Source organism: Camelus bactrianus, chromosome 14 (genome assembly GCF_048773025.1).
Source record: "Camelus bactrianus isolate YW-2024 breed Bactrian camel chromosome 14, ASM4877302v1, whole genome shotgun sequence".
Classification (NCBI taxonomy): domain Eukaryota; kingdom Metazoa; phylum Chordata; class Mammalia; order Artiodactyla; family Camelidae; genus Camelus; species Camelus bactrianus.
Window position 1 is genome coordinate 15,244,506 of NC_133552.1, and position 15,685 is coordinate 15,260,190.

Here is a 15,685-nt window from a genome sequence, read left to right on the forward strand (position 1 = left end):
TGGATGAGGTCACTAGGAAGGATGTTTCAATGGAGGAAGGAGCCCAGGACAGAGCTCTGGGCACTTCCAACTGTAGCGGTTGAGCAGAGAACGAAAAATAGCCAAGGAACCTGGGAAGAAGCAGCCAGAAAGGTGAGAGACATTCTAGCAGTGTGTCCAGGGAGTAAAGAAGAAAATGCTTCAAGATGCAGGGCAGAGCGCCTGTGTGATGATACTGCTGAAAGGTCAACCAAGGTCAGACAAGTGACATTGTAATTGACCAGCTTTCTATGTATATAGGAGGGTTTTTTTTTTTAAAGATGACGTCAGTTGGTTGTGTTTTTATGTTGCAGCGAATAATCTAGTAGAAAGAGGGGATACTGATGTGAAGTGGGTGGAGGAAATTTCAAGAGCCTAGTCCTTAAGGAGGGAAGAGGATGGCTCCAAAGCCAAAATGGAGGGTTGATTTTGGCAGAAGGGAGGTCTGAGAGTCTGGGGACAGAGGTGTGTGGGGCGGTAGTTTGGTACTAGGAGTTCCTGTCTAATCACTTCCAATTTCTTGGTAAGAATCAGGCAAAGAAATGTACACCAAGAGTGAACTCATTAATGTAAACCATGGCCTCTGGGTGTTTCTGATGTGTCCTTGTTGTTCAGCAGTTGTAACAAATGTCCCCTCTAGTGGGGATACTGGTAAAGGGGAAGCTGTGCATGTGTGGAGATGGAGGGGAACACAGGAACTCTGTTATCTTCCCCGCAGTTTTCCTGTAAACTTAAAACTGCCCTAAAAAATAAAGTTTATCAAAAAAAAAAAACCACCAATAAACAGGCATAGTCATCAACTTGGGAATGGGAAGCTGCCATCGGGGAGAGGTTTTAAAGAGATGAAGAGGATACGAAACAGTAAATGTGGTGGGTGAAGAATGACGGTTCATTTGAGGTTTATGGCCATGAATCTAAGATCAGTCAAAACATTTGTGGGTTTTTGCCTGGTTGTTCAACTGCTCAAGTGCCAGCACTGCTCAGCACAAGCAGACATCAGACAGACACACCGCAACAGGTTGGGCTGGGGGAGGAAGGAAGCAGTGTGCGCCGGGGAGGGAGATGGGGGTCTGTAAGGGAGTGACTGCGCACTGGACCACAGCTAGGTGCGGGGCGGCCGATGTAAAGGGGTCACTGTAGTACTGCTGGATCTGGGTGAGCTGGGAGGATGGGAGATGCCTAAGGGGAAGTAATGTTCAACTTCTCCAGTGATCAGGCAAATGCAAGGTAAAACCCTGCCAGACTGGCGAACATTAATAAGGTTTGTGATACTCAGTTTTGTCAAGGGCTAGGAGAAGTGGCCTTTCATCCATGTCCAAGAACAGAAGTATAAAGTGGTATAGTCTTTCTCTGGGGTAGTTTGTCAGCACATTTCAAAGATTTTAAAGGGAATTCTCTTTGACTCAGTTGTCCCACTTCGAGGAAAGTGCTGGACAGCACCACTCAAACCAGCACAGAAGGATAATGCACAGACGTTTCCTGCAGTTAAAGTGAAAACCAGAGTCAACTCATCATCTAACAACAAGGGGATGGCTTCACGCATTCTGGTACATCCTTCCCTTCCACGGTAATGGAATACAGTGAGGTCAGTAAAGACAATGCCAAGGAGAATTCTATGCTTACGGTTTTATGAACTTGCCATGTCTTCTTTCTCGCCTTCGATGCTTTTGCATGCCCTGACCACTCGCTCTAGAATTACTCCTTCCCCATCTTCACTTTCACCCCCAACCCCAACTAGGAAGGCTTCCTGAACCCCAACTGTGCTGAGCCGCCTGCTTGCTGAGCCGCCTGCTTACTGAACACCCTGTGCTGACACCTCTCAAAGAACATCCTGTGGTGTGGAAACCACCCACATATATGCTGACATCTCGCAAGGACTAAAAAACGTTTGCTCCAGATCACAAACCTGATTGTGAATTGTGGTGTGTGGCAAGGGTGTCAGCGCTCACACTTGCTGTACTGCTGATTAAGCATGAAGGGCTGGTCACAGAGGGAGTCTATGGCCACAGACCCAGTAGGGTAACTACTCAGGAATCCTTCCTTCCCAGGGGGCGCTCACCCCAGCTCTGAGGGTAGATCCTGATGGTTATGGTCGCCTCTAGCAACAGGTATAGAAAGAGGGGTGTGGCCTAATTAAACTTTCAGAAGGACTCTTATTTCATGCTTGTGGATGAACTTTATCGCTAGACAGGAACAAGAAAGCTTGATGCTTTGGTTGCTGCCTGTGGCCACCCTATGATCACAAGGGGACCAGGTGATGAGGGCAGAGGGGGCAGGAGGGCGGAAAGGATGGTGGGACCTTGATGACATCACTGAGCCAATGAATCAACCAACCTTGAAGCCAGTTTTCCCTCTGGCTAAGTGAGAAAATAAGCACCCTTTTTGTTAAAGATAGACTGAGTTGGGGCTCCTTCTACTTACAGCCAAAGCATTCTAACTCACATCTACTTTGCTAGTGAAGCATGTTGTAGTCTATTTTAAATACTAAATATTCCGTCAAATCTCAGTTTCCAGTACAAGTCCTACTTGTTTCAGCTCTCCAACAGGCACCTTTATCCCTGCTTTATCAATCAAATAGACTTTCTTTTGACAGCAACCTTGAGGGTCTGTTCATCTTGTGTGAGTAATAAGACCATTTATACTTACCAACTTCCTTCCTCTGTTGATTTCTTTCTTCACTGACAGCACATCAAAATGTCTACCATCATTGTATGAATCATGATCCTCACATTCCACAAGTGCAGAAGAATACAGCTGCAGAATGGGAAAAGAAAAAGCCCAGAGTACGCACAAAGTAATGCTGAAAGGTACAAGTCAGAGAATGGAACCAAAAAGTACTCAGGACTGGAAGATGGGTTAGGGGTAGAACAGTGACCACCCTTCGGGGTGTGTGAGCAGATCTCAGGCCACCCTGCTTTTCTTTGGAAGTGGTCCTGATCCCCAGGCATGTTTTTTTTTTTTTTTTTTTTTTTTTTTTTTACAGCATAACCCTGACCCCTCAATGGCTAAAAGTCCCCATCCTAGGAGAGTGAACTAGGCTCTGAGCTACATGGTCAGAGCAAGTCAGTCTACATAGAGAGAAAAACAAAAGCAAGGGCTAGAGAGAACATCCTGGGTTCCTGGAGGCGTCCCAGTTCCTGTTTCTTGGACCCACTTGCGTGTCTGCCTTCAGGAACCATGAAATGCCCCTGCAACCTTATTACAAAGCCCCTTTTATATTTAGGTTGGCTCAAGCTTCTATGAGTTACTTGAAACCAAGAGAATCCAAACTACCTCTAAATGAAAGATCAACATTACACATATACTCAAATAATAAAGGGCATGAAAAACATGGGAAAAATTTGTTGACATTGGTAGAGGCAAAGATTTCTTATAAAAAGCAGAAACTATAAAGAAAAAAGTTATTAAGTTGGACTTCATCAAAATTAAAACTTTTTGCTCTTTTAAAGACATTGCAGAGAAAACGAAAAGGCAAGCCAGTGATAGGGAGAAAATATTCGTAATTCATATATCTGACCAAAATACTCATCCAGAATATGGGAAAAACTCTCGCCATTCAATAATAAGACAAAATTCAATTAAAAATGGGGAAAAAAAATCTAAAGACACTTGGTAGAAGGAGAGTTATGAATGACAAATAAGCACATGAAAAGATGAGATGCTCAATATCAACAACCTTCAGGCAAATTAAAATCACAGTGAAATACCAATACACACTCACTAGACTGGTTAGAATTAAAAAGACTGAAAATACCAAGTGTCATTGAGGGTGTGGAGCAAATTAAACTCTTACACATTGTTGGTAGAAGTGTAAAATGATGCAATCACCTTTAAAGTTAAACATGTGCTTTCTTTTTTTAAAAATTTAATTAATTGATTAATTAATTTAATGGCGGTAATTCGGGATTGAACCCAGGACTTCGTGCATACTAAGCCTGAACTCTACCATTGAGCTATACCCTCCCCCCAAACATGCACTTTCTTTATGACCCAGCATTCCTCTTCTAGGTATTCACCCAAGAGGAATAAAAGCATGTGTCCACTCACAAATGAGGCAAGAATATACAATGGAGAAAAGACGGTCTTTTCAATAAGTAGTGCTAGGGAAACCAGACAGCTACATGGAAAAAAAAAATGAAAGTAGAACATCTTCTCATATTATATACAAAATAAACTAAAAATGGATTAAAGACCTAAACCTAAAACTGGACACCATAAAATTCCCAGAAGAAAACAGGCAGAACACTCTTTGACATAAATTGTAGCAATTTTTTTTTGGATTTATCTCTAACGGCAAAGGAAACAAAAGCAAAAATAAACAAATGGGACCTCATTAAACTTAAAGGCTTTTGCATTGACAAACCATCAACAAAACAAAAAGACAACCTACTAAATAGGAGAAATCGTCTTTGCAAATGGTATGGGGTAAGGGGTTAATATTCAAAATATACAAAAGCTCATACAACTCCATATCATAAAACAACCTGACTGAAAAATAGGCAGAAGTCCTGAATAGACACTTTTTTCAAAGAAGACATACAGATGGCCAAAAGGCACATGAAAAGATGCTCAACACCACTAATCATTAGGGAAATGCAAATCAAAACCACAATGAGGTAGTACCTCACACCTGTCAAAATGGCTATCATCAAAAAGACCACAAACAAATATTGGTGAGGATGTGGAGAAAAGGGAACCCTTGTACACTGATGGTGGGAATTTAAACTAGTACAGCCACTGTGGAAAATAATATGGAGGTTTCTTAAAAAACTAAAAATAGAAGTACCTTATGATCCAGCAATTCTATTCCTGGGTATACAGGCAAACAAAATGAAAACATGAATTTGAAAAGATACATGCACCCCATTGTTCACAGCAGCACTATTTACAATAGCCAAGATATGGAAGCAACCTAAGTGTCCATCAACAAATGAATGGATAAAGAAGATGTGGTATATACATATATACACACACAATAGACTACTACTCAGCCATTAAAAAAAATGGAATTTTGCCATTTGCAACAACATGGATGGGATTGGAGGGTATTATGCCCAGTAAAATAAGACAGAGAAAGATGAATACTGCATGTTATCATTTATGCGGAATCTAAAACAATAGAACATTCTAGTGAATATAACACATAAAAGTTTATGTCCAAATGAAGACTCATATTCAGATGTTCACAGAATATTTATCCTAATTTGTCCAAACTAGAATATATATGTCTATCAACAGGTAAATGGATAAACAAATTGTGATACATCCATACAATGGAATACTATGCAGAAATAAAAAGGAACAAAAATACAGATACAAGCAACAACATGGAAGAACCGCCAAATACTGTGCTGAGCAAAAGAAGCCAGATACAAAGCATACATACTCTAGGATTCCTTTCATACAAGATTCAAAAAAGACAGGATCAATCTATAGGGGCCGGGGGTGGGGAGGAAGCAACTGCAAGGAGGCATGAAGGAACCTTCCAGGATAATGGAAATGTCCTGCATCTTGATTGTGGTGGTGGTTACATTGGTAAATACGTGTCTTAATACTCTCCGACTGTACACTTAAAATGGGTGCCTTTTAAGTGTAAATTATACCAACAAAGTTAACTAAAAACAGTAACAAACTAATATTCACAGTATATTAGAATAAAACATCACAATCAAATAGTGTTAATCTCAAATCCCAGAATGGTTAAACAACAGAAAATAAACAAGCACATAACTTATTACTAACAGATTACAAGGAGAAAATTTGAGACATGAAAACCAAATATAACCCATAAATCAGAATCTTCTGTTATAAAGAAAGTTATTAGGAGACCTGAACCTGAAACCTGGGTGGTTTAAGGATTAGGTGGTAGTAATATATTAATGTTAAATTCCTGATTTTGATGATTACATTGTGATTATGTGAGAGAATGTCCTTGTTTGTAGGAAATACATACTGAAGTATTCAGGAAAGTGACATATCGTGCCTCTTATTTCAAATAGTTCCAACAAAAAAGGTTCTCTGTACTGTATGTGCAACTAACTTTTTTTGAGATTAAAAAAGGAAAAACATCAAATTGTATATATAAAAAAATAAAATAAAGCATCCAACATTGCACCTGGCCAGAGGAAGAGAGGGAAAGAATGCAGAAAATCATTACAGTAGATGCAGGAAAAAAGCACTTCATATTATTCAATACTTTAACTTGCAGCAAACTAGAAATAAATGGGAACTTCATAGTTTTAAGAAAGTGAAAGTATTAAAAACCTGAAGTGTACACAAATTTAATGATAAAACCTTAGAAGCATCCCAGTGATAAAAGAAACAAGACAAGGCTCCCAACTTTAAATGCTTCTAATCACCATTATAACAAAATGTTCTAGAAAAAGGCAGTAAAACAAGAAAAAGAAATTAAGAGGCCTAGAAATTTAAGGGAAAAAAATTTAAATAGTTTTTATTTATAGATGAGGATTGTCCAAATAAAATATCCATGTGAATTTAAAGATTTTAGAACTAATAAGAGTTTGGCAAGATTGTTAGATAAGATTAAAAAAACTTTTTGTATATACCAAGAACAGCTCATTTAAGAAAGGTATTATGCAAAGTAACAAAACAACAAAGCCAGGAATACGCCTAACCCGAAGTTCTAGACCTCTATAGAAAAAAAAAAAATGGTTGGACATTTCTGAAATTCATAAAAGACGACCTGAATAATTGGAGAGACAGACCCTATTCATGGATAGAATAACTCATACATTACAAGGGTGTCTATTTTTTCCCAAATTCACCTATAAATTCAGGGGAATTCCAGTTAAAATTACAACAAAAATTTTTGTGGAACCTCATAAGCTGATTCCAAAATTCAAAGTGCCAAAAAAAGAAAACAAAAAACCAGCCAAGTGTTATCCTAAAATCAGAGTAATTAAGAGTGTTGTACTAGCTCAGGGATACACAAGTGACCGATGGAACAAAAGAGAGAGCCAGAAACAGGTCTGTGCACGTACGATGATAATGTTAGCAGCACATGGATAAGCCCGGGGGTTCTAGAACTAGACAGCCAGGTGAGAGTCCTGGCTCAGTCACTTGCAGCTGTGCGATCCTGAGCAAGTGGCTTAATTTGTGCCTCAGCTGTTTCACCTTTATTTGGGGTTTAATTACAATACCCACCACTCAGGTTAGTGGTGAGGATTAATAATTTATTATAGGTTAAGCTCCCAGAACATTACCTTACTCACAGTGGAAACCAAATAATAACAATAGTTATCATTATTACCACGACAAATCAGTGAGGAAAGGATAGATTATTCGATAAATAGTGCTGGGGGAAGTGGCTAATCATATGCAAAATAAATAAAAGTAGATCCCTACTTTACATGGTAATGCAAATAAATTCCAGTTGGATTAAGAAACTAAAGAAAAGCAAAATTTTAAAACTTTTTGGAAAAGAGATAAAACCTTAGTACAGAAAAGAATTTCTTAGGGGAAAAATCCTACAAATCATAACACAAAATAATGAAGAATGTTAATTACATTACAGGCTTCTGTGTGACAGAAAAGCCCATAAATAAAATTAAAATCCAACACATCTAAGAAAGCATTAGACTATTTATATATGAATATATATAAGCAAAACCAAGATCGCAAAGAAAGCGTAGTCTATGAACACAAGTCATAGAATCGAAACACAGAAGCGCAGCAAACCAGGTGCAAACCCACTAAGTAATCCAGGAACTGCCAAGGCAAACAATGAGAGACTAATTCACACCCATCGGGGAAAAAACTAAAATCTCAAGAGTATCGTGACAGACACCAAACCATAGATCCAGGGAGGCACTGTAAAGAGAATGAAAAGAAAAGCCACAGATGGCGAGAAACTATTTGTACAACATATCTGATAAAGGACTGGTAGCCAAGATATAAAGAGTTCTTAAACCTTCATAAGAAAACAAACAACCCCCCCAAATTGTTATTATGATGCCAAAAAAAAAAAAAGGAAGAAAGAAAATGAACAACCCAATTAAAAAACTGGACCAAGTATCTGAACAGACAACACCCAAGAAGATATACAAACGGCAAATAGTAGAAAAAGATGCTCAGCATCACACGCCATCGTATGTCATTATAGAATTACAAATTAGAGTATGAACAGTACGAACTCTCCCTCACGCTGGTGGGAATGGAATGGTACAGCCATGTTGGAGGACAGCTGGGCAATTTCTTACAATATTAAACATGTTCTTACCATATCTCCTCCCCTCTCCCGCCAAAAACCACCCAAAAACCTCACAGAATCAAGTATTGACAAGAAAGGAAAGAAATGAACTCTGAAACAATGGTGGAAGTCAAACTTGGTACAATCCCTTTGGAGAGCAATTTGGCACAGTTAGTGGGCTTGCAAAACTCTCCCTCCCTGTGGCCAGCAGTTCTGCTTTTAGCTGTGTGCCCCAGACCAGAGAAATTTTCCCGTGAATTAGGAGACCTAGACAAGGATGTTCACGGAAGCTGGTTAGTCACATAAAAAAACTGGAAAACCCTACATGCTCATTCACAGAATAGTTTGATAGTGATTATAGTTATGAAATGGAACCCTATAAATTTAACATTAAACATTAGAACTAAGTTTACCAACATGGATATATCTCAAAATCCACAGAATTTGACAGAAATTCTTGGACAGAAAGTCCAAGAACATGTAAAACAGTATCATATCTTAGTTTATAAATACTTCAGTATATGTGGTGGAAGCATAAAATGTAAAACACGGGACAATAAGAAACCAAATTTGTGATGGTGATTACCTCTGAGAAGGGAGGGAGAGAAGGGAACAGAGGGGAGAGCTCTTAACAATTTGTTTCATTTCTTAAAAAAAAAAGTCAAGCTGAAGCCAATACCATACATAATATCACAATTTTATAAGTCTGGGTGAAATGTCTATGGGTATCAGTTGATCTTGAAATATTTCATTAACATATCTTTAAAACAGCTTCTTCATCATCATTCTTTGTGTTTGATCAGTCATAAATAAAATTAAAAGTAATCATAAGGTGATAGAATCTGAAACAGTTTAAAAAGTTAGAAAAATATGCTCCCCAAATCCCCAATTAAAAGCCCAAAACATGGTCTGCCAACTCATTATTCTTTGTATCCAAAGTACATTTATCTATTTTGGTATGTCCTGCCTAAAAGGACTCATGTGTTTTCAAGCAACTTACCAAACAGTTTTCATGAGCAGCTATATTCTCTGACTGTGCAAAGTACAGGACACTACACTCGAAGTCTTTGGGGCAGAGTGCACACCTCCTTTTTTGCAACTTTTCTGCAACCTGAAAGACACCTATAAAGTAACATCCCTGATGAGAAATGGAAAAGTGGAAATTCCTGGTCTCCATTAACTCCTCCACTAGTCTTAAATTAGAGGGCAAGGAACCCATTTTTACAGGAGATTTTCAACTCCCAGGGAGAAAAAAATCAGGACCCAAGTGGAAAAGAAAGCAACTTTGTATTATTTTAACGGCTTAATGAAAGGGAAGGAAAAAAAGATTCATTTAAAATGCCTAAACATGAGGAAAACCTTTATCTAAGAAACATAAGCAGGAATTTAAATACAAAGCTCTCAGAACACGGCCTTGCCCATAGTAAGCTCTCAATAATAATTAATGACATCATAAATCAACAAGAAAACAACGGTGCATTCAAGAAATAGTGCTTTGACTAACTACCTATAAAAAAGAATTTAGATCCCTGTATCATACTATATCAAAAGTAAACTTGGGGTGAATTAAAGTGAGCCATGTACTTTAAATGTGCTGTAACCTAGCATTATATAGTAAGTTAGGAGAGAAAGATACATGAAGATAGGGACCAGATTTCTTTTTTTAAAGAGAGAAACAGAAGGAAAGAAACTTAAGGAGAGCTAGGAAGAACAGGCAAGAGGCCGAGAGAAAAGTCAGGTGTTCCCAATACCCCACCAAGCGCCATCAGTGAGCGGTAACCTCCTCCAACCTGTTTGCTATTAATTTGGCCACAAGCATTCATTTAACAATTTCTTTGCCCTTTCCAATGCTCACCCTCTTATTTATTTGGTTTTCTGTGGCAGAAAACACTTCCAATTTTATTTTCAAATTTTATTTTTGAAACAAAAACTTAATCACATAATGGCAAAAGTTTTTAATTTAGATGAGGTTAACTGCTTAAGTGCTTCTTAAAAGTCCTTTTTGTTACTCAAAAGTGTTAGATCTCTTGGTGTCTCTCTTAAATTAGACCTTGCAGTTCACAATGTCAGAAGACCTCACTTTGGAGCTAGCATTTATTTCATACTCAGGTGAGTTTCTTCTTTAATTAACATCTGTTCCCTCAATTTGTGTCCTACCTAGTAGGACTACAGATCAGTAATCCCCCTGCTCCACACCAACCAAGAAAAAGGGGGGAGACGGACATAAAACTCCTCAGATGGAACGCAATGGGCTAACTGCTTTTCATTCATCTCAAACCACCACAAGTTGGGAACACTTCCCATGCAAAAGTCATTGTGCTGAGAGCTCGAGACCAGGGCTGTCTGCAGAAACAGAATGTGGTCACGGTGGGGCTGAAGAATTTCTAGGAGCCTCAAGGAAAAAAGCAGAAAGAAACAGGTGAAATTAATCTCAATATAGGCTTTATTCAACCAAATATATCCAAAATACTAGCCCTTCAGCATTTAATCAATAAAACAATTATTAATTCATTCTTTTGTACTGAGTCTTTGAAACCCAGTGTTATTTGGCAATTATAGCACGTCTCAGTTGGACGAGCCCCATTTTCAGTGCTCGAAAGCTGTATGTGGAGAGTGGCAACTGTACGGAACAGCATACTACAGGACATAAAAGAGACACGAGACAGAACTGTTACCTGCAAGAAATGACAGAATAAACAAGGAGACCAAATAGCGATCAGGAAAACAAAACAACAGAATAAATGGCACAGAGTGATGCAACTGCTCGCTCAGTGGGAAATACAGAACATGCTATGGACAGAGGAGGAAGTGCTCCCTGTGGGATGGAGTGTTGTCAAGGACACAGGCCTCGAGCTGCTACAACCTGAAGACAGAGAGAAAGGGAGGCAGGGGTGGGAGGGGCACTGCAGGCAGAAACAGCGATGTGGGAAGAGGCTAAGAGGTCTGGCTGCGGACAGAAAACCAGCCGGGCTGAAGAGGAGAGTTCATGCAAAGGAATCGGGAAAAGAATTTGAGAAACAGATGGTGAAAGGCTTCCAGGAAGGATTTTTGAGCAGGGGAATAAAACGATGAAAGAACAGTTTTTAATTACCATTTCAATACATGGAGAGAAATTCTGTGTTCCTGGGTAGGAAGGCTGGACGTTACAATGCTGTCAATTCTACCTCAAATAAGTGTAGACAAAAAAACCCAAAAAAACAAACAAAAAAAAACGCTGCCTGCCATTACAGTAAACAAAGAATGTTGCCTGCCATTCAAGAACAAACGTTGCCACCATCAAGCCGTCAGCTATTCCAGCACCCCCACCCCCACCCCCACCACCCAATGGTGGGCCCTCAGGGGATTCAGGACGGAAAAAGGATACTGGCCTTAGACAGTTAAGATGTACTTCTAAAGAATAATTTCAATGAACCCAAACTTTTGTATCTTCCCGTACATAGAAAAGCACTAAAATCATTAACTTGAGATATCTGTTTTTTGTGATGAGCAGTAATCTTTTGATGTTCAACTACACGGGGTTTTTGTTTGTTTTTTTCTTAAGCAAAAACTCCTACATATCCTGACTCCTCCCTCACCTCTTCAAAGTAGTTCCTCATGGCTATCTGAGAGGCTGTCTCCCAGGCTATAGATCTCAGTAAGGTCCCAAAATCAAACATAGCTCATAATTTTTAGGTTGTGTGTTTTTCTTCAGTCGACCTAAGTTTTAGGTTTAATGTCATTTCAACTTAAATCTCAAAAAGGTAACTTTAAAGAACATGAAAAAAAAAAAAAGATTATTTGGAAGAATAAATGGACACGGGCAGTGAAGAGAACTTTGAAAAAAGAAAAAGAGAGGGCATCTGCCTGATTTAAAAATATATTACAAAGGTACAGCTAGGATAGAAGGTTGGATGACCATGTCAAAGGGAAGAACACAAAGTGCAGAGAAAAGTGGCTCATAACCTCTAATTAAGATACCATACAGCGGCGTCTGCGTTTCTTCTCTGGCACTGATGCCCTCAGCCCATTTTTCCATTGGGTTATTCATTATTTTCTTACTGACTTATAAGAGCCTGTGATGTATCTGGATATTAACTATTAGTCATGTAAGTAGCCTTTTAACTTTGTTTATAATGTTCTTTGATATACAGAATGTTTAAATGTTTTATTTGATGAAATTATATCAATGTTTTATTTTATGGTTTCTCACTCTTGGGTGAGGGTAACATAATTTAGAATTCTGACACTTCCTATTTTCATCCAGAATTTTATTTTTTACATTAAAATATTAAGATGAAATTTGCTTTATTGTAAAGTATGAGATGGAGATCTAACATTTTCATAATGGCTGGCCACTGACTTAAAATCTTTTTCATATATTTAATATTACATATATTTAGTTTGTTCCCTATACTTGTTTCGTTCCACTGACCTGCAACTTCCCCCACCAATACTACACTTTACAATTTTCAATACTTCAGAATATATTTTAGTATTTGACCACCAAAGCCTCCCTCTAGATGAAAATGGGAAAGAATAGGCCAGTATCTTATTCACTTCAGGCCCAGAATCTACTTTGATAAAATAGTGTTCCTATTTAAAAGAACATTGAAACTGGACATTAAAATTTGCAAAGCATGGACGAAAAAAAGTGTCAGGAAGATAAACTACTAGTGCTAAAATTCCCTAATAATATGATAATGTTTGACAGGATATGCAGCACCCTCTCTTGTTGTGTAAGAGCTAGACATTTTTGCAACGTCACCCTTCCCTGTGCAAAGCTACATCTTCAGACAGGTGAGGTGCACTGGGCTGAGCTATTAGGCCACCGATACCTGAGCGTGGCCCCTGTGCTTGTTCTCTCTGGGTACCCTGCCCCTCTGGGCTACACTGGCAAGTCTGCAGGGTCTTGGCACCTGGGAATACACAGGTGGTGGCAACACTGCTGTGCTCTGATCTCCACAGCTTCTACTGCTGATGGACAGAAACCCAAGGTGGGACACACAGGCTCCCCCTAATAACTTTTTCCTGCTAAAATACCCTCTCAACACAGTTTCCTAAAAGATCCTGGCTATTCTAACTTCTTTATTTTTCTAGACTCAATGATGCACATAACTCTCTGCAGTTGGAGGAGTCCCATTAGAAGCTTTTACACAGACAGGCATCCCTCACTATCTGAATGCTTGCTATATAGTATCTGAAATTCATGGACCGAATACATTTGGATAACTTGCCAGGTATCCCTCATTATCTAAACTCAAGAACTGCAGATATTTAAACAGCACGGGATGGGTATATCACTGAGGCTGAGGCATTTTACACAAGAGTTGATTGGTCTCCAACTGTAGCTGAGACCAAGAACCATGAAGATATGTCAGGCTCCCCAAGGTCCTTTTATTGGGTCTAGCAGGCTTGAGGACTCACAGAGACTGAGTCGACAAGAATTCTCAAAAATGAAACTGGTAGTTAACAAAGGTTCTAAGGAATGAAGCTGAAGAAAAATTGTAAGCCCAGAACACATGAACTATGACTAACTCAAACCAACAAAATGGCGGTCTTTCTGGCAGTCTCTGGGCCAACCTCCACCTGAGAAGGGACTCCTAAGGCCACAATCTCTGCAGGGTGTCTTCCCAATGCTTTTCTTCCCAGAGAATGGCAATCTACTGAAAGGACAGAATCTTGGGTAGTCAGAATGGCCAAGGAACATGTTCTGCCACTAACAAAATGAGTGAAACTGATGAAAGGAGATTCACTAACCCTGCTTCCATTCACAATCCCCTTCCAGGAAGGTACAATCTACATTCTGGACTGGCAACGATGCTGGCTTGGAAATTTCTTCTTCTTTTCTCCCTTGATCACTGGTTTTCAGTGCAGTTTACTATTTTAGTTCTTCCACTGTCTATCAGACGTGTAGAAGTCAATTTTATTACTGAGTCTAGTGACGGCATAAGACCAAAACAGAAGAGGAGTATACATTATTTGAGGCTTGGTAATGGACTTGAAAAATGGCTCCATCACATTGTCTCTAGATGGTGTGATCGGTTATAACTCTGGGAGAAGTTTGATTGAATATGTATTTGGGATAGCTAGAATGCATTACTGAGAACAACTTAAGAATATATAAAGAGGAATACGGATGAGTGTGTTGTAGGAGAGTGGTGATGGGCAGCCAAGGAGTAAGATGTTCAGTGGACTTCAGAGTATCCACTTGGCTCACAAGTGTACACAGGGATGACCACCAGTAGGCATGTCTGTACTATGTGACTCCATTTCCCGAGGCACAGCTGCCAGACCCAGAGGACCTACCTGCCCACCTCTCTGATATAAAGAATTCAGAATAGAAGATTTTAGTTCAGAGTGGGCTGGTTTCTTGAAGATGTGAAAACTGGGAAGCTGTGAGGGTAATCCTTTTTTACTCCAGCATCAGGAAAATTGGACCAGAGAAAGAGAAGAAGAAAGCAGATATGCTGAGTCCTGTCAAAGTTTATGGTGGCCTCTCAGGTCCTGGTTTGTGGCTCTTTTTGGAAAATGCTATAGTACCTGTGCCCCTGGAGTCTGTGAGTCTAGTCTCCTTGCTTTCCAGTAATAAGCATCCCCTTTGCTTAAGTGAGATCAAGTTGGTTTTGTACTATTTGCAGCCAACAAGTCCTATTTCACAGTGGAAATACCGTGACCGAATGTCTCTGTGTGTAGGCATGTGTGTATGTATGTGTGTCTGTGCACATGTGCGTTTAAGAGAGTGTTCTGGCAGCAGTGTGACAAGTGGACTGCCCTGCTCTCATTATCTTTCACCTGGTCCGTTCTGATAATCTCATCTCCCTGCTCTGCTTCTCCTGTCATGACTCTACTCCATTCTTCCAGTTGCTGCCAGAGTGATCTACCTAAAATGTACATCTGCCATGTTTCTTTTCTGCTAAAGACCCTTTTCCATCACCTAAAGAACAGAAGCCAGGCTCTTTAGTGGTACATACAAGCCCACTCATTCCTTCAACAAGTACTTAGTAAGAACTTACTAGGTATTGTTTTAAGCACTAGAAATAAAGCATGGAGTAAGATACAAATTTCAACTCTCACGGAACTTATACTCTAGTAGCAGAGACAGACATCAAACAAGTATTATCTTCAGGTAGTGGAAAGTGCTATGAAGAACAAGGAAGGAGGCAGAGATTAATGAGGGCAGGGGGATGGCTCTTCTAAACAGGATGGGCAGGTATCCCACCAATATTTGTCCCAAATGTCCCAAAGAAAACTCCTGCTTACCTGCACACACCCACTTATTCCAGACCTGCTCAGCCACCACCAGCCTTCCCCATTCCATTCACGCAATTGCTCAGGTCAAAACCCTAGGCGTTTTCTTTGGGACATACTCAGTTTGAGATTATTCCAAACATCGATGAAGTTGGTGTTGGGAGTCTTAAGTGAGTAGGTCCTGGGGGGACCCAGGCCAAAGTTCACAACAGCTTGTACCTGGTAAGAGGT

At 39.5% G+C, this 15,685-nt stretch overlaps 1 protein-coding gene across 3 annotated transcripts in view; it reads right to left on the bottom strand.

Moving 5' to 3' along the window:
* SETDB2 (SET domain bifurcated histone lysine methyltransferase 2) overlaps positions 1-15,685 on the bottom strand; it is a 74,976-nt gene that overhangs the window by 12,356 nt on the left and 46,935 nt on the right. For all 3 annotated transcript variants that reach the window (XM_045514057.2, XM_074378146.1, XM_074378145.1), the window contains 2 exons: positions 9,228-9,349; positions 2,665-2,772 (listed from right to left, as the gene is read on the bottom strand). In XM_045514057.2, the coding sequence (XP_045370013.1) occupies positions 2,665-2,772; positions 9,228-9,349 (230 nt within the window). The remainder of the gene's footprint in view (positions 1-2,664; positions 2,773-9,227; positions 9,350-15,685) is intronic.